The 27707-nt window shown below is 44.4% G+C and overlaps 1 protein-coding gene across 3 annotated transcripts in view; it reads left to right on the plus strand.

The window, feature by feature from the left end:
- Positions 1-21567: 21567 nt before the first annotated feature.
- HOOK3 (hook microtubule tethering protein 3) overlaps positions 21568-27707 on the plus strand; it is a 77023-nt gene continuing 70883 nt past the window's right edge. For all 3 annotated transcript variants that reach the window (XM_075280427.1, XM_075280428.1, XM_075280429.1), the window contains exon 1: positions 21568-21939. In XM_075280427.1, the coding sequence (XP_075136528.1) occupies positions 21883-21939 (57 nt within the window). In that variant the 5' untranslated portion in view covers positions 21568-21882. The remainder of the gene's footprint in view (positions 21940-27707) is intronic.

Consider the following 27707-nt stretch of genomic DNA (forward strand, 5'->3'; position numbering starts at 1 on the left):
GTTTCCATGAAGGCCTCCCGAGCATCTCGGAGAGACGAGGTGAGGTCTTCCATAACTCTGATGTCTACCACCTTACGGAGCCAATGACAAAGAGAAGGAGGGTTAGGAGACTTCCAGAGCGCTGGGACACAGGCCCAGGCCGCATTGATCACATGTCGGAGGGCGGATTTGCGGTAAAAGTAGAGGGGGAGGTCTGAGAGATGGAGTAGGAAAAGGGCCGGGGAGAGGGGAAGGGAAGATTGAAATACCTGGCACACCACCTTATGCACACCTTCCCAGAAGGACTGGAGTTCGGCGCACTCCAAGAAAATATGCAGGAGGGTCCCCTCCTCCGAACCACAACACCAACAGAGAGGAGAAGTAGCTGGGAAAATCTTATGCAGTTTCACCGGTAGATTTTGTAGCCGGCCTTCTGGGATTTACTGGCTATTGAGCTTTTGTGGGCGAATTCAATGATTCTGGCACATTGGGCGTCAGTGAAGGACATATTAAGGTCCGACTCCCATTTAGACAGGAAGGAAGGGCGGTGTTCCAGAGGGGGGAAACCAGCAGCAGATAGAATTCTGAAAGAGAGAGCGCGTGAGTTGTCTGTCAAAACTCGGGGAGTTAGGTATAGAGGCAAGAAAGTATGACAATTGAAAGGCACGCCAAGGACCGAGAGGGGGGAGGCTGGAATCGGAGAGGAGATCCCGATACGATCTTCAGGCACCGTTAGATCTGAAGTGAGTGGCTCTCAACTGACCCAGGTCCCGCCACGCTTTGAAAGAACCAGGTGAAAGTCCCGCCGGGAAGGACGGATTTCCCAAGATCGGGAACAGGGGAGAAGGGAAGGGGGAAAGTTGAGACTTGGAGAAAAGAAGCCGACAAACCCGGAGAGTGGGGCTCATAGTGGGATGGGCACGTAGAGGCGTCGGGCAGGGGGCATCTAGCCACGGCGGCATGCATAAAGGAGAGCCATTAAAAGAGCACTCCAGAGATACCCATTGCTTAAAAGGTGAGTGGCGGCCAAAATTTTGGAGAAGATCTTCAAATTGACGTTCAGGAGGGAAATGGGGCTATAGTTAGCGCAATGAGCGACATCTTTACCCTCTTTATGGATAACTGTGATGTGGGCTCTAGTGAAATCGGGAGGGGGGGTCCCACCGGACGCCAGGGAGTTCAGGGCACGAACCAGTGAGGGTATTAAAGCCTAAGAGTATTTTTTGTAGTAGGAGGCTGGTAGGCCATCTGGGCCTGGGGCCTTGCTAGGTTGCATCGACTGCAGTGCTAGGGCCACCTCTTCGCCCGTAATGAGAAGTTCTAGAGCCGACCGTGCCGCAGGGGGAAGAGTGGGTAAGCCCGAGTCTTCAATATAGCACCTAATCGCAATTTGTAAAGGCGGAGCACCAGGAGCGGTTGCGGAGGAGGGGAGATTATAAAGGTTACGGTAAAAACCAGTGAACTCCTCAGCAATGCGGTTTGGGTCTGACACATGAGCGCCCCCGGCATCAGAGATAGTGGTGACGTAATTTCGGGTCTTCTGCTCCCTGAGGGACCTTGTTAAAGACCAGCTGCACTTGTTACCAAATTTGTAAAAATGTCTACACCCCCTTGCCAGTAGGCACGTAGTGCGAATGTCAGGGGCATGCATGCGTTTGTGCACCTTTTCCAGGGTGACCACGTCCGCGATCAGAGTTGTGACCTCTAGCGACTGCTCCTTCTTGAGTTGAGTACCGTGCTGTACCAACACCCCCCCGACCACACATTTGTGAGCGGACCAGATGGTTAGCGGCGAAACATCAGGGGTGTCATTCTCCCTGAAGTAGTTGTCCAAAGTTGGGGACACCGCCTGAGAGGTGGCAACGTCCTGGAGTAGCGACTCATTGAGCCGCCACTGCCAGGACCTCGGTCTGGACGCAGGGGAGGCCAGCTCAGCAAGGACCATTGCGTGTTCAGCAAACGTGATGGCTTCAATCATGGACTCCCACAACAGGGGGACATCCGCCTGTCTCAGGAAAAAATAATCGAGTCTTGAATACACGTTGCGGGAATGGGAGTAGAACGTGTAGTCCCTGTCGTCGGGGTGAACCATGCACCAAGCGTCCAGCAACTGATAGGAGTGGAGCAACCTACGAAGCTGCCGCAAAACACTACCAGACAAATGCGAGGAGCCCCTAGAAACATCGAGCGACGGCTCCAGGGCAAGATTAAAATCACCTCCTAACAGTAGAGTCCCCTCCACAAAGTCCGCCAACTTAGACAAGATGCCCTCCAGTACAGTAACCTGGTTCGAATTAGGTTCGAAAAATTATGTTGGTGACATTTTAGGAATTTGCGAATGAGTGTCAGGTAATATTTTCATGTAGCTGTATGGTGGGCACTCAGAATGAATTTTAATGGTTGGTCTTAGGTACTCCAGTCCAACATGTATTTGAATTGACAGGCAGCTGCTGTGATGTATGTGTGAAGAACAGACAGCACATGGACTGCAAACAGATGATGTCAATGTGATGTCCATTGTTTTTTACAGCACAATTGACATGAATGATCAAGATAAGTAGAGAAATGCAATAAAAAAAATAATGCATGACACTTTTTTTTTTCTCATTGTGAACTATAATGGGTCAACCCAAAAAGTAGTTAGCATGAAAGGGCCTTTAGTCATAGAATGTGGATAGGATTTATATAAATCTCATCAATTATAATGCTAGAGTAGAACATAGCACATTATCCCACTGCAATCCATTTCCATGTCTTCTCAGATTTTTTTTAACCACTTCAGTACCAGGCCAATTTGTGGTCCAGGACCAGACACATTTTCGGGTTTTTTTGTATGTGCGGTTTTGAGGGCTGTAACATTTTTCTCGTATGTCTCATTCAACAAATTTTTGCATCTTTTTTCGGGGACACATAGGGCTTTATTTTTATGTTGTTTTTTAGGAGGGAAATTGTGTCTGGTTTTCACTTTTTTTTATTTTTTATTTAATAACACAAAGCGGTACTAAAAAACTTTATAAAATAGTTTTTCCTCTCCGTTACAGTAATTTTTATTTTGTATGGTGTTGGGGCTATAACCTTTAATAACAGCGTTTATTAACGCATTATTTTATTTATTATATTATTTATTTTTTATTATTTTATTTTCATTTTTTTAAAACTTTTTTATTATATTTTATTTTTTTCAGATTGTGTCCCCATAAGGTCATAAGAGACCTTTGGGGACATCTGATCACTTTTTTTTTGTTAGGGAGGCTGATTTCCCCTATAACTGAAGCTGCTACATTTAGCCTCAGTTGCAGGAGGAATCCAGCCTCATCCACACTGTTCTTTAGACTTACAGAGCTAATCTGGGTCCTGTAGGACCCAGGAGCTCTTGTAAGACACTGAGCCCGGCGGATCACGTGACCGCCGGGTCAGAGGGCGGCCGCATCATGGTGCGCCCATAGCCGTGTATACAGCGCTCATTGAGTGCTGTATACACAGTGATTGAGAAGGCAGGGAAGGGAATAAACCTTCCCTGCCATCTCTCTGGGAGCTCCGGCTGAAGTTACAGCCGGCTCCCAGCTTCAGCAGCTGCACGATCTTGTGCAGCTGCTGTGTTCTGACTGGATGTACCGATACATCCTGTCAGAACTAGGCAACCACTATCCGGACGTATATACTCTATGGGCGGTCCGTAAGTGGTTAATAAAACAGATCCACACTCTTTTTCTGAAAGTTTCAAATGACACATGATGCATGGCTTCATAAATGTGAACTTTAACCTGAATTCCATATTTGTAGTTCAAGATTTAGTGCAGGGGCCATTATGTGACAGTATAATGTGTGGAGGGGTTGCTATGGCACATTTTACTGCGTAGAAGGGCCACTATGGGATATTATACTGTCTGGAGGCCACTTTGGGACATTATAGTGTGTGTAAATGGGGCATTATATTGTGGGGGGGCCAGACAAAAGAGGGTGCTATGTCATGTGGGGGAGGAGGGTGGGTTACTGATCAAAAGTTTGTTATGTGGCCCAGTCTTTGCTAGTTACGTCCCTGTTAGTGTCTAAGTATTATTTACGTCCCTGGTGTCCCCCCACCCCTGTTTGATCCTTCTGCTGGGCTATCTTCTCAAAGTGAAACTGCTTGCTGGCGGTGATGTCCTGGTTCACTTCCGCTGAATCAATGGCCCCAGAAATGGACCCCCGGATGTCACACCGCTGATTGGTCTCAGTGTTCATTTGTGGCAGGGACTTCTGCTGGAAGATAACAATGGAGCAGCAGGACCAGCCCGCACTGAGAGGCATGGGGGAAAGGTATGATTTTTTCTTTCCCACCTCTCCCAGCATATTTAAAATATAAAAAAATTACCTGGACAACCCCTTTAAGACCACAACATATTGCCAGAGACTTTATGAGATGTTTTGCTGACCTAACAAGTTATTGGCAATGATTAGTCATCTGTACAGTCATATTTCAAATGCCTGAAGTCCTATGTTGTAGTCACTAGGTGGCAATCTGCATGTTTGTTTACTCTTTGAATGAAATTGAAAGGTGTACCGGGAGTCATTTTTTTTCTGTTAGACAGAAAGCTTCAATGTCATGTATTTTTACTTTACAGTACATTTAGGCAGAGGGGACTCTGTCTACATCACTGTTTAAGTGTTTAGTGTTGTTCTGATCCTGTGATGGATGACAGCAACATACCTCAATTCATGTTGTAGACTGCACCATGTCAATTATACCTATGGAAATGCTGGAGTTTCTATATAGGTGTAATAAAGGCAGAAAGTCTGCAGAGGAAAACCCTGCAAACTCTCTGTGGAAAAAGCTACAGAAAAAAAAAATACAGTGCATTCCCGTTGCTGTCTTTTCCACAACATTTTTTGGCTGCGCCTCGCTATGTGGAGTTTTAGTCTAAGGCCTCGTACACATCTGCGTTCGGTATTCCATTCGGGGAGTCCACATGAGGACCCCCCGAACAGAATACCGAACACAACTGCAAGCAGTTCACAATCTACTTTCCTGTCCACATGATTCGAGCGGGCAGTGTGTGGCAAGCACACGGACCCCATTATAGTCTATGGGGCCTGTGTGCTTTCACAGACACACTGTTTGCAGTTGCATTCGGTATTCCGTTCAGGGGGTCCCCATGTGGACTCCCCAAATGGAATACCGAATGCAGATGTGAATGAAGGGTTAGGCTAAGGCCCCATGTTGCAGAAATGTTGCATTTTATGGAGACAAAGCCAGGAGTGGATCGGGGAGAAGATAAAAGTATAAGTACTTCCTATAATCTTCACTTTACTTTTGTAGCCATTCTTGGCTTTGGCTCAAAAAACTGCTGCAAAATCTGCAACAAAAAAGCTGCTTTTCAGCAGTGTGGGTCTTTAGCTTTAAACAAACACAAGATATTCTGCTGCATTTTATCAGTTCCCCTGTTAATCCAGGCCTGAAACCCAAGAAGTCTCTCTCTTGCTCTGTATAACCCATACTATGTAACCATTATATAAATATCAAAGGACATCTGTTCACAGAATGACATGATCTGATAATGTATGTTTATAAGTAAGTATGCTGAATGACATTGCACTTGACCTAAGATTAACCAGACATAGCTGGATATGAAATTAAAACACTTTCTAGGGGTTTAGTATTTTAATTAGTGTTGTGGTTTCACAGAAAGCCAGTAACAAACAGGGCTATGTAAAATAAACCACATGCCAACCAAGCTATATAAAATCCACACTATAATATATTTATTCCAGTTACTTAGTGCCAAGGATAGATTCCTTTTCAGGAACAGACAGCACCCCTGCCGGAATCACACCATATTTATACTGTACTAATCTACTTGCCTTCACATAGAAGCCGCAAGATGCTAATTACAGACAGATCCCACATGTTTCACTACAGGACAGGAGCATAGTGTGCTGGGCACATAAGTGTATTACATTATAGCTGTTGACACATGAAGACAACCTTATATGCCCTTATAGTGTATAATGACATTATATAGGATCCTTCTCTATGAGCATGAACAGAGATCTGCTCTATAAACCTGTTTTGCTGGGCTTAACCAATGGCTGCCATGTAAGATTACATTTTGGTCCAATACTGACTCTAGGTATTCCCCCGCTACTATCAGCTGCAGCGCATCGCATAGAGAATGGCCAGGACCAATTCAGAACAGGCAGTGGCGGAACAATACGGAAGTGTATGCAGTCTGTGGCCAGATGAAAATGGCCAGGGCCCCAGCCACTATGATAGCGGTCTGGGGTCTGAGGTGAACCCAGAGTATAATAATAGCACTGGCTCTAGTGGGGGCTCTTGGACACATATAATATTGTGTCGGGGCCACTGTGGGTCATATAATACTGTATGGGGGCCACTGTGGAGCATAATACACCGCATGAGGGCCACTGTGCAGCATATAATACTGTGGAGGGCCATTGGGGATCATATAATACTGTGTGAGGGCCACTGTGGAGCATATAATACTGTGTGGGTGCCACTGTGGAGCATATAATACTGTGTGGGTGCCACTGTGGAGCATATAATACTTGGTGGGAGCCAATGTAGAGCATATAATACTGTGTGAGGATCAGTGTGGATCATATAAAACTGTGTAGGGGCCACTGTAGAGTATATAATACTGTGTGGGGGCCAGTGTGAATTATATAACACTGTGTGGGGGCCATTGTGGAGCATATAATAACGTGTGGGGGCCACTGTGGAGCATATAATACTGCGTGGGGACCACTGTGGATCATACAATGCTGAGTGGAGAGCCTCATTGGATCATATAATACTATGTAGGGCCACTGCAGAGCATATAATACTGTGTGGGGGCCAGTGTGGATCATATAACACTGTGTGGAGGCCACTGTGGAGCATATAATACTGTGTGGGACCACTGCAGAGCATGTAATACTGTGTGTGGGCCACTGTGGAGCATATAATACTGTGTGGAGCCACTGTGAAACATATTATACTGTGTGGTGAGCCACTGTGGAACATATTATACTGTTCCACTGTTACAATACTAGTAGTACAGGAGCAGGAGTCAGGTAAGGCTGGGGAAGCTGAAGGGAGCACACGGATTGCCTGTAGGGGGGCTGAAGTAGTAGTCCAGGAGCAGATACATAAAGACCAGGTAGAAGTCCAATTTATCTCAGGAGCTGCAGTAAAGCTACAGTGAGTTTGCAGCCAGCAAAGGGAAGTACCAAAAAATAAAGAAGATCAACAGCAAGGAGATCTCCTGGGTGTACAGTCTGTATTTAGATGCCTAAACACAATAATAACACAACCAGGAAGTGTGGAACCATAAGTCACATATATATAGGCAGTCCAATCAGGGTTAATTCAGGGCAGGTTCTAATCAGTAGAAACAGATGATGAGCCTCACGAGTAGGCTCAACACAATAGTCCAGCAGACAACTGTTCAACAAGCTGAATAGCTCAGCAAGCAAAGAGACACAGGTTCAAATCTTGACATCCACTATAGTTTACGTGCTGGGTGCTTTGCTGCTCAATGCAGCACCCGTAACCCCCACTATTAAGAATTTGCTATAGGGAGGGGGTAAGGGGACCCAGACAAAAGTATGAACCGGGGCCCTTATGCCACTCAGAACAGACATGGTATAATAGTACGTCATAAAGCGACTGTGGAACTGTGTTGTGGATAACTGTGAACTGATGTGGACCTTCCTCACAATTTACTAAAAGAAATCACTGTAATTCATGGGAAAACAAGGCCCTAATAAAGGTGAGTCATTTTTGTGTAAGATCCTCCTAACAGAGATTGCCTTGATAGGGAAGGTGGGCTTATAGCTACAGTTTGATCAAAATGTAAACACCAAAAAGCTCATATTCATGTATGCTTATGTACTGTATGTTAGGGCTCCAGGCCGGCCCGCTCTGTCTTTTGCACCATATCCACGCTTCCGTTCCCATGTGAAGGATGTCTGCGGGGATTCTGGTCTCCTCCTGGGACCGGAATCTGGCTTCCGGGGTCAGCGGTGGGCCGAAGGCTATTTAGGCCTTGTTTTGGCTCCTGTCTGCCGCCGGTTATTCAGTTTACTAGTGCCAGCTCCCCTTGTGTTTCTGCTCTGCTTCTGACCCTAAACCTCCTTCAGTGTTCCCATTTTTTGACCTCGGCTTCCCTTCCAGACTACCTCTCCTGGACCCCCAGATTTGGATAATTTCTGACCTCCTGTGGATGACCTTGTCTTGTTTTCTGACTACTCCTACTTGACCTCTGCTTGGCTTCTCCGTGACCTCTTGTGTATGACTTGGCTCTCCTGACTACGCATTTGCTTATCCCTCCTGCTACCTTGTGACCTCCTGTGTACCGACCCGGCTTGATTGACTTCATTTTTGCTATCCCTGGAACCTACGAGACCTCTTGTGTACCAACTTGGCCTGTATGACCTTCCTGCGGTGCTTCTGCTATCTCCTGGCATTCCTCAGAACATCTCTCTCCTTGCTGACCAGCTACTCCCGTTCCTTCATTGGCTAAGATTAGTGTTATTGGGTTTTCTGGGTCCTTTGTTACTTGGGGTGCGCTGAGTGTGCGGCGCTCTCTAGTCAGTTGTGGTTCTGGATCCCAGAATTTACCAAGTCCAACTCCACCATCAGGAGCTCTGGCAAAGACCTCTGGGGCCTGGTTCCAATCTGGTTAGGAGAGCGTTGGACACTCGGGACTTTTATGGCCTTTGTGTTTGGGGATTCTTGTTGCCCAGGACTAACTGTTCATTATTGTCGCATCAGGTTCCTAACACTATGTATATATATATTTTAATGGGATTAGCTCAGGGATCATCGTCTACTCAGATAGACAAGCACTTTTTGGCACAAAAATGAAAGTCCAGCCAAGTATGGTGCAACTGGTCGCAACCAGTTTTTTAGAAGTTGTGCAGAAAAAAACAAAACAATAATACAAAACAAAATCCTAGCCGACCGGCTTCTACTTTCAACAACAGGTATACTAACTAAAGAGAGCCTTCTGCACGGCTCCCTAAACACAAAGTATAGCAGTATTACAGGTGAATTTCCAGGAGCAGAGAGAGCCCTATCCCTATGGGCTGTCTGCCCTTTTATACACATCCTTCAGGAAAACAGGAATTAATCCCAAAATTTGGAGTGGCTGAGTAGAGTAGAGACACACCCAATTCCCCCATGTCCAGCAGCCAGACCTTTTTACCAGGGTTTTGGTAAAACCCTCCATCAATGCACACAGCTTTTCTCAGCTGCATCTAGAATGTATATGACAGGAACCTGGGAGAAATGTACACTCCTTCTACCACTTTGCCCCTGGTCCTGTCTAAATAAAAAAAAAAATATATATATATATATATGCACCCTGTCAAGGGTGCATTGTATGATGGCCACAAATGCCCAGTCCTCCGGTCTGGAGAAGAGGGGGGATATGTAAGCCGATGGCTAGTCAGGTAATGGAGGGTGTGTGCATCTCACCCAGACTACTCAGGTTGGTGAGATGAAAAATTCCAGAAAGAATGGTTCTCAGCAGATAACTCAGTCTGCTGAGGGTTATTTCAAAGTTCTGTTTATTGGGCTGGATTTTTTAGGAATGGCAGGTAGGTTGGCAGTGGGACCTGTTATTCCACCCCCCTCCAGTCCACACTTTGTGGTTGTTCTGGCAGCAACTCAGCTGTTTAGAGTCTCCTCGTCAAGAGAGCTTAAGAAGTTGCTCCAGCAGCAACACTTTGGGGCAGAACTTGGCTGGAGAGCGAAGGAAAGAGGTCATATTTTTGGAGCTGTGTCCTGAATGATTCTACTGGCTTTTTGATTATATATTATAAATATATATATATATATATATATATATATATATGTCCAGAATCGCTTAGAACTGGAACAAATCAGTATACCCATGTACTGACTAAAGTCTGGCCAGAGTGGTCTTCATGGAAGAACTGTGGCCAAAAAGCTATACCTTCCATGCGGAAACAAGGCCAAGTGACCAACAATGCAGAACAACAAAGGAACTGGGATGGAGGAAAAATGAACTGGACTGACAACACAAACTAAAATATCTGTTAGTAACATAATGCAGTTTTTTTTTCCACAAAGGTACTGAATTGTGGTGCAATGATTGTCTGCAAGTAACAGTGAAGCTTGGTTGAAGTTTTTTTGCAATTTGTAGCAATAACCATCCTGTTTCTCCCAGTGCAGTGATGTAGCCGCTGTCAAAGTCTGTCAACTGGGCAAAATGTATTGAGTGTATCACAGACGCATGACCAGTAGTAAACAATCTTTTGCCAAAAGTTACTCTGCCTACCAAAGAGTAGCTTCTGAGAGCCTGTAATCCAACTGCATGCTGACTTTTGCAGCAATCTAACTTTTCTATCTAGGTATGTTTTTTTTTTTTTTGTTAGTGGATGTATATTATGTTCATGTGTTTAGAAATATATTTGTTACGTCGTGTAAATGGCTGCTTTAAAGTGTAAACAATACTATTCATGGTAGAAAACATTTCTTACCTACTAAATTTACCTACAGCATTGCCCAAAAGACATGTGCCATGGTGGGGAATATAGCCCATGGATCATTCTTTCTGATTTACCTTTCATCATTCCAACTATGTTCCGACAGTTACAGTCCGTGTGAAGTCCGTTTAGGAGATTATAATCCTATCCTAGATCCTACTAATATTATAAAGGTGAAAGTTTGTGCGTTTGGATGTTTAGATGTTTGTTCCTCACTCACAGCCAAACGGCTGAATGGATTTGGGTGAGGGGTGGTGGGAGGGAATAGGTAGTGGGGCCGCCCATTGGAGTTTCTGTGTATAGCGCTGGCGGGGGGCGTTGTTATGTGCCGTGGATGGGTCTGGCTGCTGTGCATGGATGGGAGTGGCGCCCTTGGTTGAAGCATGGCGGGCAAACTGCCTTGGCGCTGCCGCGCATGCAGGTGGAATGAGGATGGGTGTGCGGGGGAGGCTGGGGCTACGTAGGAGGTGATTTGCGCAGGGAGTGAGGGCGGTGCGCACAATGTCACTCAGGTAATGCTATTATATTATAAATGTGAAAGTTTGTGGGTTTATATGTTTGTTACTCTTTCACGCAAAAACTGCTGAATGGATTTGAATGAAATTTGCCACATAGATAATTTGTAACCTCAATTAAAACATAGGATACTTTTTATCCCAATAAATGACAGGGCTGCACGACTGTTATGAATTTATGTTCATACTAGCTGGTACCCGCGACTTCGTCTGTGGTGATTGTAGAAGTGGGTAAGCAGGCGCGGGTAAGGTTTTCGTACTGCGTATAAGGTATGGGATATGAAATGTAACTTTGTATCTTGTTTTTGCTGTAATTCAGAGAATACGTGACACTTTTGTGTTGAAGTTAATTTGTATTTCAGCTGCTATACGGTGTTCTGAGAAACTGTACAGTGTCTTTGGGACAGAAGTATTTCAAGTGAATATACTTCGATATACGACATTGTATGATTTGTTATTTTCCGCCAGTACATGTAAGTTTTGGGCACAGGATACTCTTGAGCAAGCAACATAAAGTCTGTCCCTGTGCATGACAGTTTAGTAACTCCATGCGCCTCTTATTAATAGCAATTAACCACATCATATCCCTTACATTAACCCTTGTGTAAGAGTTACTGATATGTGAGAGACTTGGAGGTAATAATTAAGTATCTTCATTATTGAGGTCTTTTATTAGTACCTCCATGTCTCACATAGTAGTAACCTTTATATGAGGCAAACAGGGGATAATATGAGGGACATGATGGGGTTTATTCCTATTAATGTGAGGCACACAGGGGTTAATATGAGGGACATGATGGGGTTTATTCCTATTAATGTGAGGCACACAGGGGTTAATATGAGGGACATGATGGGGTTTATTCCTATTAATGTGAGGCACATGGAGTTACTAAGACTAAACTAATAACCCCAAATGCCTGACATTAATGAGAACAGTAATCCTATGTACCTGTGTGTTTTTCAGTTTCACTTTGCTAACAGCTTCCTCTCTTCCTCGGGGAATTTTTGCAGGATGCAGACCACTATAGCAGGCACAGACCTGAGCGATTAAGCTCCACCCCCTGGGTTTCCTGCACCCCTCTCAAAGGGGAGTGTCCTTATGCCTTAGCTCTAGCAGAGCACTGAAGGGACCTCTGACTTCATTTAACTCTTGCAGGTCCTGTGCTGCTGGTGTGCCAGTGAAATATGGCAGGAGTGCCATTCTTGGCACGTGTGCCAGGGGTTGCAGACCTCTGCTGTAGAGGGTAATATGAATTTTGTGGCTTGCTACGGTCCAAAGTGTGTGAGATTGCAGAGATAGTGATGTGAGTTTAGGTTTTGTGGAGGTCCTGGGGAAAATGTATGTGTGCTATTGTGACGAAAAGTAGCCTATTGCGCAATCGAGTGTAGTAACTATGTTTGTGGAAAATTTCAGCCAAATCGGTGGAGCGGGTTTTGCGTGATTGAGGAACAAACATCCAAACACACAAACATCCAAACTCACAAACTTTCACCTTTATAATATTAATAGGATACTATATTAAACTGCTCTTCCTGCCAGGAGAATCAACTAATCTGCAGCTTGCTGATAACGTCTGGTCTTTTATCTCTCTATGTAAACACACAGATAACAATGAGTCCATTCTGTACATGCAAACAGAACACTCCGCATAACTAAGTCTTCTGTGTCCTGTTGAGCCAGAGGGAGGAGGGGAGACACAAATACAGAAAGTCAGAAGCAGACTCTTGAGGCAGCGTCTTCGGACACTGCCTTTGAAAACACCTTTAATACAAATTGGCAGTTTCCCAATTTTAAACATGCTGAGGAAACGAAAATCAAATTTGTCGCAAATTTCCCAAAAAAATAACAAAACAGAGGTATGAAGGTATCCAGAAGTGAACAGACTTCTGCTGAAGTGGAGCTGAGGAGGATTCAGTAAGCTAGGCGTCAAGCGGCTCTTAGAGCAGCTGAAACGCTGGAGCAGACGGATCATCGATTCCAGCAACACGCTCATTATATGGCGTCCCAGCGAGCTGCTGGAATAATCACAGGCACGGCGCAAGGAACAAGTTCAGCGGCAGGCCAGATTAAGAGCTGCCAAAACGTTGGAGCAGACGGATCATCAACGGCAGCAACTGGCTGAATATAGGCAGATCATCAATGTCAAGAACACGCAGACGAAGTCATGGGCAGAGGCTAATGAGTCATTGAGTCATATTTCTTAGATGCTGAGTGCAAGAGGAAGCCACACTGCCTTGCCTGGGTATCCTATGCTTTACTAAGGGCAGCACAGATAACCTGATAGATCTGCTCTTAGGGTTATGCAAAAGGGTTTTCATATCTCAGATATTTATGAAATATTTATATAATAAGCCATAATTGATTTATAGATGTGGGTCCTATGCTTGGGACCTGTACTTGAGTGGAGCAACCACTTAATAACCAGATAAGTTGTGTTCTTCGTGACAGTTAGGGCTTGTTCACATGGCAGGATTTTGCATTAATTTTGAGGAGAATTCCAATTCAAATTCTGCCTCGCACTGCAAAATAAGCCACCTGCTTGATCTAGCTGCTGAGTTCATGGTGTGAGCCGCTCTGCTGTTTAGGCTCATTTATTCCAAAGGAAGCCAAAAGGCTGGAAAAGAGAAATGGAAGTTCAGCTCAAATTCTTCTTGTATTATCGCTATCTGCACATAGCTTTATACAAACATTATTTAAGGATAAAAACTGCTTCTTACAACTATGACATACCCAACATCTCAAGTAGGCATTGAGGCCACTGATTAGATCCAGCAGACATGTGGGAGACAATTGAAGCAGTGAGTGCACCTTCTTTTTTTTACCCTTTCCCTGCTCTCTGCTAGTCTTTGATAACTACAAGGAAGGAGTTTTGTTTTGCTACTGTAGAGAGCAAGTAATCTGTTCCGCTCTAGTGACTTGTCTTGACCTAAGGTTCAGTAACTGCTTCTATCTAGAGGTAATTAGTAACGTTACATTACAGTAGTCATTCTTCAGCTGCTACACAGCAAGAGGCAGATTTCCAACTGATAAAGGATTATATTGATAGAGAGAAAAAAAAGTAAAAAATTATATAAACTCACATCGCAAATATACAAAAATAGAATTCTTTTCCCATCAGCTAAATTCAGTAAGGAAATAGTAAGAAATAGTAAGACATAATTTTCAGATGCTTCACAATTTTTGTATGGAAGTTATTTAAGGGTTCAATTTAGCTTGAGAGTGAAATGCAAAATACTAAGTGGAGTTAATGAGGTTTTTTCATGAACATAGTTATATTTAGGGGGAACCTGAAACCATGAAAATGCAGTATAATCCTCAGGCATAAAGCAGGAAGAGCTGAGTAAATTCACATATAGTTTTGCAGTAAAAAATTCAGTAGAACTTTTAATTTATTCATTTATATTTGCTTTTCTATGTTTAGAGAGTAATTTTTGAAGGACAAATTTCACTTTGTAATGCTTACACTTAATATACCATATCTTTGCATAAAGCATATATAATGAGTATAAGCCGACTTTTTCAGCACATTTTTCATGCTGAAAAAGCTCTCCTCGGCTTATACACGAGTCAGGGTCCACGGAGCACAGAAAACTGGAAGGACCTGGAAGGGGGAGGTCCTTTAGTGCTACTGCTCTGTGATTGGCTTGTCATGAGGTCACGTGACTGTGATGTCATCAAAGGTCCTGTAGCCACTGGTATGTAACATCTGCAGATAAGGTTGAGTATAAATCCTAGTAATTTAGTTTCAGTAACTCCATGTGCCTCACATTAATAACAGTTTACTGTTACGTTCGTGTCTATGCCTAGACCCAGAATCTGGACTGCAGACTGCACCGCTAAGGGAACAGGGGAAGGAGACTTTCCCTGACGCTACGACGGCTAGCTAGGCCCTGCCTGCAGGTGGTGGTCAGCTGTTCCCAAGCTAGCCTTGGCCCCAACAACTCTTGGCTCTCTAACACGAAGGCCTATCCGACAGATAGGGCAAAGGCTACAAGAGAGTTAGGGACTGGGGATACTAAGGTGGTCACCTACAGAAACCAAGGTGCGGCTGCAGACAAAACAAACAGGATGGGATGTGCTGGACAACAGACACGCAGTACAACACAATATGCAACATGAGAATGAGGAGAGGAACAGTGGAGAGGTGAGGAAAGGGTTAACACAGGACTGGGACAAAACAAACTGGAACCCAAACCTCACAAATAACCAGATAGTGCCAGGCAAACAGGACTGAAGGACAGGGCAGAGTAAAGTGTGGAGGGACAAACCAACACCTGAGATTCGATCCAAAGAACCTCAAGTAAATTCTGAAGGCCGATACTCAATGCCCAAACAGATGGCCCAATGGCAAGGAAACCACCAGATGACCCCAGACCACTGGATCAAAACCCCACCAGAAAAACACACAATTTTTACACAAGTCTTCAGGTCGTGACATTTACCCCATCATGTCCCTCATATTAACCCCTGTTTGCCCCATATAAGGGTTACTAATATGTGAGACACATGAAGGTACTAATGAAGGACCTTAATTATGAAGATACCTAATTATTACCTCCAAATATCTCACATATCAGTAAGTCTTATGTGAAGCACACAGAGGGTTAATGTGAGGGACATGATAGGGTTAACTGCTATTACTATGATCCCCATGGAGTTACTAAGCTGTAATGCACATGACCAGACTTTTTATCTGCAATGGTGGATTCCCCCCCTCTGCTTATACTCGAGTCAATAAGTTTTCCCAGTTTTTTGTGGTAAAATTAGGGGGTCGGCTTATACTCGGGTCGGCTTATACTCGAGTATATACGGTACGTGAATATACCAAGGAAATCATACACAAAGCATAATTAAAAGTATAAATATTTTATTAAATAATTTAAACAATAAAAACTATTTCTGGAAATGAAATTAATGCAACACTCAAAGGTTAAAAATGCTCGCTACGCCACATAAATCCCTTGAGGGGTGTAGTTTCCAAAGTGGGGAGATATGTCTTCTAATTCAAATTTCTGGTAATTTAGGGGTTGTATCAGAGATGAACGTTCCAAAGGCTGTTGTGCCCGGGATACCCACCTAACTCCTTGCAGATGGTTTTTTGCCCATGGTGGGATTTGAACACCAGGACTCCAGCGCTGCAAGGCTGCAGTGCTAACCACTGAGCCACTGTGTGGCCCCACAGTTTAGTTTTTAGACATCATGCCACTTTTGCGGAACCCTTAAATTATCAGAAATTTGAATAAGAATAAATATCTCCCCACTTTGGAAACTACACCCCTCAAGGGATTTATGTGGCGTAGCGAGCATTTTTAACCTTTGAGTGTTGCATTAATTTCATTTCCAGAAATAGTTTTTATTGTTTAAATTATTTAATAAAATATTTATACTTCTAATTATGCTTTGTGTATGATTTCCTTGGTATATTCACGTACCGTATATACTTGAGTATAAGCCAACCCGAGTATAAGCCGACCCCCCCAATTTTACCACAAAAAACTGGGAAAACTTATTGTCTCAAGTATAAGCCGAGGTGGGGGGGGGGAATGCAGCAACTACTGGAAAATTTCAAAAATTAAAATGGTTTTTGGGTGCAGTAGTTGCTGGGTGCTGGGAAAGGGGAGGGGGTGTTTTGGTTGTCTGTCTGCCCCTTCCCTGAGGACTGTTTTTTTTTTCCCCCACTTGGAATTCAGCCTGGCTGAATATAGGGTATCTGCAGTGCTCCTATTAACCCCTTCCCGACGGAACAGGAGCACTGTAGCTACCCTATATTCAGTAGACCGGGCACTTTCAGACACAGGGATACCTAATGTGTATGTGTTTCACAGTCATATTCTACTTTTATATGTACCGTATTTTTTGGACTATAAGACGCACTTTTTTCCCCCCAAATTTCGGAGGAAAATGAGGGTGCGTCTTATAGTCTGAATGTGGGTTTGCAGCATGGCCGCGCTACTGCCACCGCTGGTTTTCTTTAGCGGCAGTAGCGCGGCAATTCGCAGGCCCCGGCAGCTAAGACAGTCCCCGGCATCCGCCGGTCTATTACAGCAGATGCCGGGGACTGTCTTAGCTGCCGGGGCCTGCAGATTGCCGCGCTACTGCCGCTGAAGAAAACCAGCGGTGACAGTAGCGCGGCCATGCTGCAAACCCACTGCTCCTCCGCAGGTCCCGGCAGTTAGTTAGCCCCCCCCACCAGCCCCATACCTTTAGTGATGCAGGTCGGCTCCTGCGCGGCGAGGCCGCAGGAGCCGGCCTGTTCCGATGACAGCCGGGAGCCTAATGAAGGCTCCCAGGCTTGTCATAGATATATATTACTATCGCGGCTGGTCTATGACCCTCCGCGATAGTAATGTATAGAATCTCCCATAGACGGCAATACACTTGTATTGCCGTCTATGGGACTTGCAATCAAATGATTGCAGGTTCAAGCCCCCTAGGCGGGGGATATTAAAATAGTAAAAAAAAAAAAAAAAACACTTAAAAAAAATATAATAAAAAATAAAATAAATAAAAGTTCACCTCCTTTCCCTAGAATACATATAAAAGTATAACATTACTGTGAAACATATACATTAGGTATCCCTGTGTCTGAAAATGCCCGGTCTACTAATATTTTTATGTACAGTGAACGTCAAAATCAAAAGTGCTAAACCGCCGGGTTTTTCTTTCTGTTTTGCCTCTGAATTAAATAAAAGATGATCTAAGCAATAAACATTCCCCAAAATGGTATATCTAAAAAGTACACCTGGCCCCACAAAAAAAACGCCCTATACATCCCCGTACAGCTGCAGGGTCACCTGTCAATGTGGCCTTGCAGCTGTTCCAAAACTACAACTCCCATATATTAAATATTTTACCATTTTTTGCCTGAAAATTTTTTTTCCCTATTTTTCTCCTCTAAAACCTGGGTGCGTCTTATAGTCCGAAAAATACGGTACTCTAGGGAAAGGAGGGATTTAGAACTTTTGTTTATTTTATTTTTTTCTTATATTTTTCAAAGCTTCTTTTTTTCCCCACTATTGTATGGGAGATTCTATACATTACTATTGCGACTGGTCATAGACCCCCCCCCCCCCCATAAAAAAAATAAAAATATTTTTTACTTGACTCGAGTATAAGCCGAGGGGGGCTTTTTCAGCACAAAAACTGTGCTTAAAAATTCGGCTCATACTCGAGTATATATACGGTATACCGTAAGTTATATATACATTTTGGTAGAATATACCATATTTTTGTGATATTGCATGTTCCTGGTGGAATTTTGTACAGTAGGTTAATTCATTTCCAGAGATGACTGTGCAACTGATGATGAAAAGTGAAAATCGCTATTTTTCCAGAGATACGCCATTTCAGTGTCGCACCCAACTTGTGTCAGCAGAGACACACACTCCACAAATCGTTAGGTGGGTATCCCGGGCACAACAGCTTTTGGAACGTTCATCTCTGATACAAGCTAGGCACATATTGCACACTGAAATGACGTTTTCCGTTTGGGAACTCAATAAATGGACACCTAATCTGCTTAAAAAAGGGGTTACCCAAGGACCACATAGACTATGATGGGGTCCACCGTGTTTCTGGCCGTAAAATGTGGAGAAAAATGGCCTGTTATAGGACTTTTCTCTCCACATCTTTCAAGCAGATTTAAGGATGGTGTGATCCAACCTTAGCCATATGTTAACACATTGTGCATAAGCTGATTTTTTTGTTGCAAATTTTGCTGCGTTTTTTTGAGCCAAAGTCTGGAGTGGATTTAACAGAAAGGAAATTTCTAAAAGCTTCCTTTATATTTTCCATTCCTTTTCAAGTCACTCCTGACTTTGGCTCAAAAAACCGCAGCAAAACCTGCAACAAATAAAGGCTGCGTTTCTGCAATGTGGGGCCTCAGCCTTTGCTGTGGTTTTTCGAGCCAAACCTAGGAGCAGATATAAATGAAATGGGAAATATATCGGAAACACTAAAGCTACATTCACAAGGCCGATCTTGAAAATGTCCCTGAAAAATGTAAATCTTTTTCACAGCCATGGAGAGATCCATGAAAACTATTAAAAAATAGAGTATTACCTATATTAAGAATCTAAACAGAGGTCATGTGAATAACCCCCACTCACATGAATGAATATTAATGCACCTGTCTGAAGGCCGATTTCATCATTCAACCCATTCCTGGCTTTGGATCAAAAACCACAGCAAAATCTGGAACAAAAAAACCCACTGCATTTCTGCAATGTGGGTTTAAGGCCCCATGTAGCCAAATGTAGCAAAAAAAAAAAAAAACATTGGAAAATACTGCAGTGGAAGTGCATCACGTTTTTTTTTTTATTGCGTTTTCCTCTGTGGACTTTCTGCCCTTATTAAACCTATTGGGTAATGCCGGTATTTCCACAAGTATAACAGACATGCTGCGATTTGCAAAAATGTGAACTTTTCTGCTGCAGGTTTTTTCTGCAATATGTGGATGGGTTGAACCATTCACTTTGCAGGTAATGTAAAATGCAGCATTTTTATTTGCAGTGTTTCCACCATGGGCAAAACGTTAGGTTTTCAAAATATGGGGCTTCAGACTTTCAAAGTGCTTTTTTTTTAAGTTTTCCAATAAACAGACCTTTAACATATCTAATAGGAAGTGTTTTTTTTGACCTTGAGGTGTTTTTTGGAGCTTATTCTGGAGCAGTGTTTGGTAAAAACTGCTTCAAAAAATGCCAGGTGGTTTTCCCCTCCCCTAAGGGTAGTTCACACGGGGATAAGGAGGCAGATTTTGACAGCGGATTTCGCCTCAAAATCCTCCTCCATACAATGGTGATCTATGTAGAGGGCTAGCGTTTTTTTTTTTTGTTTTTTTACTTTAGTGACATGACCTTTTTTGTAAACGCACATTTTTCGCCTCCCATTCACTTCTATTGCTTTCCTCAGGCGGAATCCACCTGAAGAAAGAAAGCTAGCAGTCTCCTTAGACCACCATTGTATGGAGGCATATTTTGAAGGGAAATCTGCTGTCAAAATCTGCCACATTGCCCCCATGTGAATTAGCCCTAAAGGCTGCATTCACACAGTTTTTTGGTCAGGAATTTGGTCAGGAAAAATCCACTCAGGAAAATTCCTGAAGCATTTCCTGAAGTATTTTTTGAAGCGTTTTCCACCTGAAAAAATCAATGCAAGTCAATGGGAGGTAGAAAATGTGCCTGGCATTTTTTAAGGCGATTTTTGTCAAAAACACCTCAAAAAACGCCTCAGAAAAACGGTAGCGTTTTTTCCACCTCCCATTCACTTGCATTGAATTTTTGAGGCGGAAAATGCCTGAAGAATGGACATGTTGCTTCTTTTTTTCCGCTAGCAGAAAATCCACTAGAACAAAAAAAAGGAGTTTACATAGGACTGTATGGTGAGGCGTTTTTTGGAGGAGTATTTTGAGGCGGATTACTGACCAAAAAACACTGTGTGAACGGAGCCTTACTTACTTCTCCTGGCTGCAGAAGCCTTCAGGTCTACTTGGAGACGTCCCATGGGCCAGGACTTGCATCCTTATGCGTTGCAACGCAAGCCCCTGCTCACGTGATGTCCCGTACATCATTGAAGATGGCCGACATCTGCGAGGAGTGTGCTGGAGTCAGGGAGAGGTAAGTAACATTGGTTTTTTTATGTTTGTATCCTCCCCTGGGTCTCTGATTATTATACTCTGGGGTCTGAAAAGACCCCAGAGTATAACAAATGTTCATGGGTGTCCACAATGGGGTACAATACTATGTGCAAGGGCCACAATACTTTGTGTAGGGGCCACTATGGGGCATAATAGTGTGTGCAGGGGCCACTATGGGGCATAATATTTTGTGTAGGGGCCACTATGGGGCATAATACTGTGTGCAGGTACCACTATGGGGCATAATATTGTGTGCAGGGGCCACTAATGGACATAATACTGTGTGCAGGGGCCACTATGGGGCATAATACTGTGTGCAGGGGCCACTATGGGGCATAATACTGTGTGCAGGGGCCACTATGGGGCATAATACTGTGTGCAGGGGCCACTATGGGGCATAATACTGTGTGCAGGGGCCAGTAAGGGACATAATACTGTGTGCAGGGGCCACTATGGGGCATAATACTGTGTGCAGGGGCCACTATGGGGCAAATACTTTGTTTAGGGGCTACTATGGGGCATAATATTGTGCATATGGGCAACTATGGGGCATAATAGTGTGTGCAGGAATTTGGGGGGGGGTCGTAGGCCGGCCAGGGTTTTGGAGAGGGGGTATTTTTCCCAATTTAAGCACTGGCTATACACAAGTGTGGAGACTGGGGCACCTCTTCTCCTCAGACAGCTCAGTAGATAGGTGAGGGGGTCACCCTGGCTGTATGAATGGGCAGGCACTGGAGACACCTCAGCACAGGGGCCGCTTCTCCTGGGAGGGGCTGCTCAGTAACATCTGCACCCTGCTGCCTCCAGGGACAGGCTGCCGAGTCCTCCTCCTCCAGCACACAGCCGCTGTACCAGAGACAGACCCGGCTTTGGGCCGCGCTGTGTAAAATATCCGGTGGATGCCGCTGTGATTGTGCGCAGTGAGCGCTGGGTGTCAGCTGAGGATCACCCACAGACACTCACTGCGAGCAGGGGGAAGAGGAGGAGACCGACCACCCATCCCCCAGCAAGAGCGCCAGGGCCCGGAGCAGGGGGACACCAGAGAAACCCTCCCAGCATAGCCAGACAAGGAGCGGCCGGAGGACAGCACCGGGAACACCGACCCCGTAGGATAGGAGCGGCGCCTCACTCAGCCCCGTTAGCCGGTGCCATTGGCCTGACAATTGTATAGAGTGCATCCTCCATACATGCTGTACATGTGATCAGTTCTTGGCGCTCTACAGCTGGAGATCTATTGGCGAGTAGCGGACGGATCGAGGATGTTAAACGTGGAGAGCCTGGACCGGGTGGATCTGTGTGAGAGTCTGTTGACGTGGGTAAGTGAGGAAGGCTAGTCCCTTCCCCCATCCCTCCGCCCGCACTCCCAGGCCTGTGTGAGCGGAGTGCTGCTGTCACTGCTGCCCTATGGGGCGCACACTGTATACTGCACACACTGTATACTGCTGATAATACGTGGCTGCCGGGCAGTGTATAGCCAGGGATGTGCTAGGAGCTATTCTGATAGATGTGAGAAGGGACGTGGCTACATATACACTGCCAGCCCTTCACATTTTTATTCTTTTAGCTTTGCCCTCCCTTTATTCTTCTTAGACAATAGTAATGGACACTATATGATCCTAATAGTGAGAAATGAACCCCCCACCATTGTTCGCTGCACCATGTATGGCCGGCTGTAGGACGACCCAGGTCATAGGGTTTACTTAGCCATTGTGAAGAGGCCTCCTCCATTGAATGTGTGATATGGCCACTATCACTGTATGGAGAGAGGTTCTGACTGGATCAGCTTAGGACATACCACAACTGTGCTCACAGCTAATGTATCTGCCTAGCAGGTGGAGGCTGAAACAGTGTCCAATAGCGGTTATATCATTGTTTAGAAGAGCACAGCAGACTGCACTTTCCTATATAGAGGACCGCCATGAAGGAAGAAGTGTAAGGGCCATAAATGCCGCTGTAGGTCTGAGACCCAACATTGCTGAAAAACGGCTTATTTTTGTTGCAATAGTTTTGTGGCAAAGCCAATAGTGTGCTGCTAAGGAGTTATAACAGAAGCCCTTATGCTTTTCCCTTCTTCTAAATCCATTCCTGGCTTTGTCCCAAAAAAAAACCAGCAGCAAAATGTGCACAAAAAGTAGCTTTTCCGCAACGTGTGCCCTTCGTAAGGTTCCATTGGATGTGTATGTACTGAGAGTGTACGCTCTACTGCAGATATAAGCACAATGTGGGGAGTTTATCAAGACTAGCATTTACTATGCCAGTCTTAATCCATTCCTCCACAGACACACCAGAGTTAAGAGGCTTCAGGCTCTTAATAATTTTGGGGCAAGTCGGGTGGTCTGATGCACCTGAACACAAATCTAGACCAGTCAGGGACGGGCATTTCTTGTATAACTCACTCTGGTTTGTTATATTAAATTTCATGGACCAAGGGCCCATCTAAATTCCCACCCTGTTCTGTCTTAGAAAGTGGTGAGCAGGGCGCATGAGATGAAATGCCCATCTTGGGGTGTGATTTCATCCAGTTTTAATGTGCAGCCATGTTTGTACATTTGGACTAATGTGTATAGAGTCTAAGGCAGCTTTCAGGTGATTGTAATGCAGCCATTGTTTCTGTAGTGCATTAGATGTATGTCCTCCAAACTCCTAAGGGCGGTATGGCGCATTATGGTCCCGATTGTGACGCGGGAAGTAGGAGTAGGCTCAAATGAATGGGCCTAGTCCGGAGGGTGCTGCCGCGAGGCGGACGCCGTGGCTGAATCAGCTGCAGAATCCGCCTGAATAAAAGGCAGCTCGCTTCTTTTTTCCATTAGTGGGAACATGCCACTCGCGGAAAAAAAAAGCTAGTGATCTACATAGACCTCTATTGTGAGGGGGCGGATTATGATGTGGATTCAGCGCCTAAATCCGCCCCCTCTTGCCCTGAGTGAATGAGCCCCAAAACATATCTTGTGTATGGCCAGCTTTCACTCCCCATAGGGTTTCTAAAGTACTCTAAGTTTGTTTCTGTAGAACCATGAGACGTTCCAGTTGTTATATGTGTCTGCATTTTACCACTTTCAGAAAGGGTGGTTCTGTATAATAGAGTTCTAGTATAAGGTTTATATTCATCCTAAGACAATACCAAGGAGTTAACCTTTACAACAATGTGGAATATCACCATAACAGTACATTTCTGTGTGTAAAGGGCTGGCTCTGCCGAACTTTCCTATGACAGGGAATGGTGAGAATATTTTACCAGATTAGCCCTGAAGTCTACGGCATATGTGTAAATCCAATTTAACTCATCCACAGATTGCCTGCCCAGCCGCCAGGATTATTTCTAGGTTTCTCCATACTTGCTTTCCCTTGTATCCGATTTGTTCCAGCATGTAAATGAATTGATTCAGTTACTGGGTGTATATTAGGGTACATATAGTATAATAAGTGAGGGGTCTTCTGAGGTCAGCATCAGCTTTATCATTTCTGTAATTGTCCTTTCTTATTTTAGGTCTCATTTTCTTATTTAGTTCTTATTGGAAATATTAAGATGTGAAGGAATCCAGGTGATTATTTTTCATACAATAAAGGAAGACGTCATGTAAATAGTGATGCAGACCCCGTCATTGTGCTGCTGTCCATGTGACTGACTGTGTACTGTGTTGAAGGATGTGTCAGCTTTGTCACAGCCTCTTTGTCTGACTCCGAGCAGTCTGGATCTATCTCCCGTCATTACATCATCATATCATGAATATTTGCGTTGGAGCTTTTATTGCAGGTCTGTTGTGCAGCAGTGATCCATTCATTCCTAAGATATACACAGCCGTCTGCCATGTACAGATGGAGCTGAATGTGCCATTTAATACTTCTTTGTGCTCTGTGATTCAGTATATAATTATCATCCAATTAATGTAATAGCATTTGCATGCAGTCCTATGTAAATTATTACCTTGTCATTTTTGTGTAGAAATTGTGGCAATTACATTATTGCGTTCTTTTTGCTGTAGTACTTTATTGCTGTAAGATACTTGTTAAACTATACATGCAAATGTCTGTGAAAACTGGAACATACAGGACACGATGATAATAATGTACTATCAGTGTTCTTGACCAGAGCCAAGGAGTTGGGAAGAAGCTGCAAATTCAGGCTTCAAAATAAAGGGATTAAAGGGGTTGTCCAGGCTAAACAAAAATGTTAAAATTTGGCCTAGGAAGATGGAACTCTACAAATAAAGAAAAAAAACTCACCTGTGCTCTGGTGCCTCCCAGCACGGTCAGCTCCGGAAGTCTCCGCCACACATGACCACTGCGGCCAATCAACCCCCTCAATGGAAGGGACATGAAAGTCGCGTCAGTAAGCTGGGACTATGATTTATAAAGGGGTATTACCAATAAGCAGGAATAATTTAGAAGGGGACATTATTATTGATAAGCAGAAACTATTATTTATAAGGGGGGATTATTATTAAAGAAGTTATTCGGTTTCTAACATATTAGGGTAAGCCATCAATATTCTGTGGCGGTCTGACAACCTGGACCCCCACAGTTCACCCGTACCGACACGATGTGCTTTACGGTATTGTTTACATACCGCGAGCTGTGCTGCACAAACTGTAGTGGCGATTGTAGGTAGTTCAGCGCTGTGGCATTGAAATCTATGGGGCAACTTTGCAGTACCTACCCTCGCTGCTACAGTTTGTACAGCAAGTGAGCAGCGTGGCTTGCGGTATGTAAACAATACCCACAAACTGCACTGGCTCAGTACTGGTAATATACGAAAGCCCCAGGAGTTGAACTCCCGCAGATCTAATATTGATGGCCTATCCTAAGGATAGGCCATCAATGTTGGAAACCAGATAATCCCCTTTAATAAGCAGGCACTATGAAGTATAGGAGGGTATTATTAATAAGCAGGGAGTATTATTTTTAATGGGACACTATTACCTATAGGGAGATGCCAGGGCTGTGTATACATTGTGTTGTTGGTATTATTTCACAACTGTGTGTGTATGATGGTTTAAGCTTTGTTTTGTTCCTGTGATTTTTTTTTTTCCCTAGCAGTGACACTGAAGTGCTGCACTGCCTTCTGAATTGACCAAATGTGATGCTGTTTTGTTGGTATGTCAGCATTTGGGGACCCACTTTTAATTTTGCTCAGGGCCACATTTTGTCTAAAACCAATCCTGCGTGCTATATAGCACACTGACCAAAATTACAGCATAGGAAATGACTGCTCACACACTGCAGGTCAGACATTTTCCAAGGCATTCATATTGCATCTTAAGAAGGTTATCCAGGATTTCCATAATCATGGCCAAAAGCATGAAATGGGATAGAGTAAAACAAAACTCCCCTCTGGTAAGCAGAGAATTATGCGATCCAACTAGCGTGGTGGAGTGTAGTGTTTTTTGTTTTTTTTTTTAAATTCTTTTCCGTTCTTTGCTCTTAGGGGCATTCACACTTGCGCCACTGTATGCCCTTTGTGATTGCACTGAAAAGCCAGGAACAACTGCTTGGGGACGGCTTGCCGGTGGTCGGTTTAAAAACCCATTCGTTTGAAGTCCTGCATGTCCAACTTTGTGTCTGTTAAAAAAAAAAAAAAAAAAATAGTTTCACGTTGGAGAGGCTCCATACTGACACCGGCGGTTTGCTTTAAAAACCAATTGAAATGAATGGGTTCTTAAACTGACCGCTGGCAAGCCGTCCCCAAGCAGTTTTTCGTGGCTTTTCACAGGAATCACAAAAGGCGCAAGTGTGAAACCCCCTTAATGTAAATTCTTGGATAACCCCTTTAACCTTTTCAGAACCATCTTTTAGGCCTTCATGATTAAAAAAAAAAAAATTCACCGTTTGGAATGCTGCGTTTGCTTGTAATGTTTCTAATTGTTTACATTGGAGAGGTTAGCAAATGATTTTGTGGGAGAAAATATTGTTTTCATTCATTTTCCCACGTTACGTTAGAAGGTAGTTTGTTTTATCCTTATGGTAGGCCATTAGTATTAGAGTTGCAGACGCTCTCGCACCTTGAACTTCCGCAGATCACCTGTACTGAGTCAGTGCAGCTTTCAGAAACTTTTACATACTAGGAGCTGCAGTGCTCCCTTGCATACATACTGTAGTGACGAGTGTGTGTATTTTAGTGCTGTCCCATTGAAGTCTATGGAGCAGCATTGCAGTACCTACTCTTCCTGTTACAGTTTGTACAGCAATTGAGCTGCATGGCTCGCAGTATATAAACATTACTAATAGCCATGCTGTTCTACTAAAAATCGGATAACCCCTTCAAAGAGCTACTTAGTACTTTTCTTAAATCATAAAATAAGTTAGAAAACATCTTTTCAGACATCCTATCCTATTAATATTATAAAGGTGAAAGTTTGTGAGTTTGTGGGTTTGTGTGTTTGGATGTTTGTTCCTCAATCACAGCCAAACGGCTGAATGGATTTTGGGAAAATTTCACACACACATATTTGCCAGGAAAAGGTAGTAGGCTACTTAAAATGTGGGTCACTCACCCCAAATCGCCACCGTGACCCTCCAAAGACACCTCCGGGCTCGGCTGTAGAAGCTGACATTCCGCCAGCGCTGGTCTGTCCACGCACCTCCTATTGGTGCATGGCAGGCTGTGGGTGGGCTATAGAGCCAGGGCTGCGGCACCATAGGTTGGGGGCTGAGTGTGGGCGTGCCGATTGAGCAGTGCTCAGTGCACATAGTTCGCGCGCTGCTGCCTGTGTGTGTCGTAGATGCAGCAGAGCGCGGCCCGGCGTCATAGCAACCTGACGCCACACACAGGCAGCAGCCCGAAAACTATATGCACTGAGCGAGCGGAGAAAGCAGCGGTGAGGGAGCGTGGCCAAGGTGAGTGCTACTACACTGGAGCCTATGTAGGAGAGGGACATGAAGCTGGGGGCAGAGATGGGGGGACATGAAGCTGGGGGCCGAGATCGGGGGACATGAAACTGGGGGCAGAGATAGAGGGACTTGAAACTGGGGGCAGAGATGCGGGGACAAGAAACTGGGGGCAGCGATGGCGGGACAAGAAACTGGGGGCAGCGATGGCGGGACAAGAAACTGGGGGCAGAGATGGGGCGACATGAAGCTGGGGGCC

Source organism: Leptodactylus fuscus, chromosome 1 (assembly GCF_031893055.1).
Source record: "Leptodactylus fuscus isolate aLepFus1 chromosome 1, aLepFus1.hap2, whole genome shotgun sequence".
NCBI classification, from domain to species: domain Eukaryota; kingdom Metazoa; phylum Chordata; class Amphibia; order Anura; family Leptodactylidae; genus Leptodactylus; species Leptodactylus fuscus.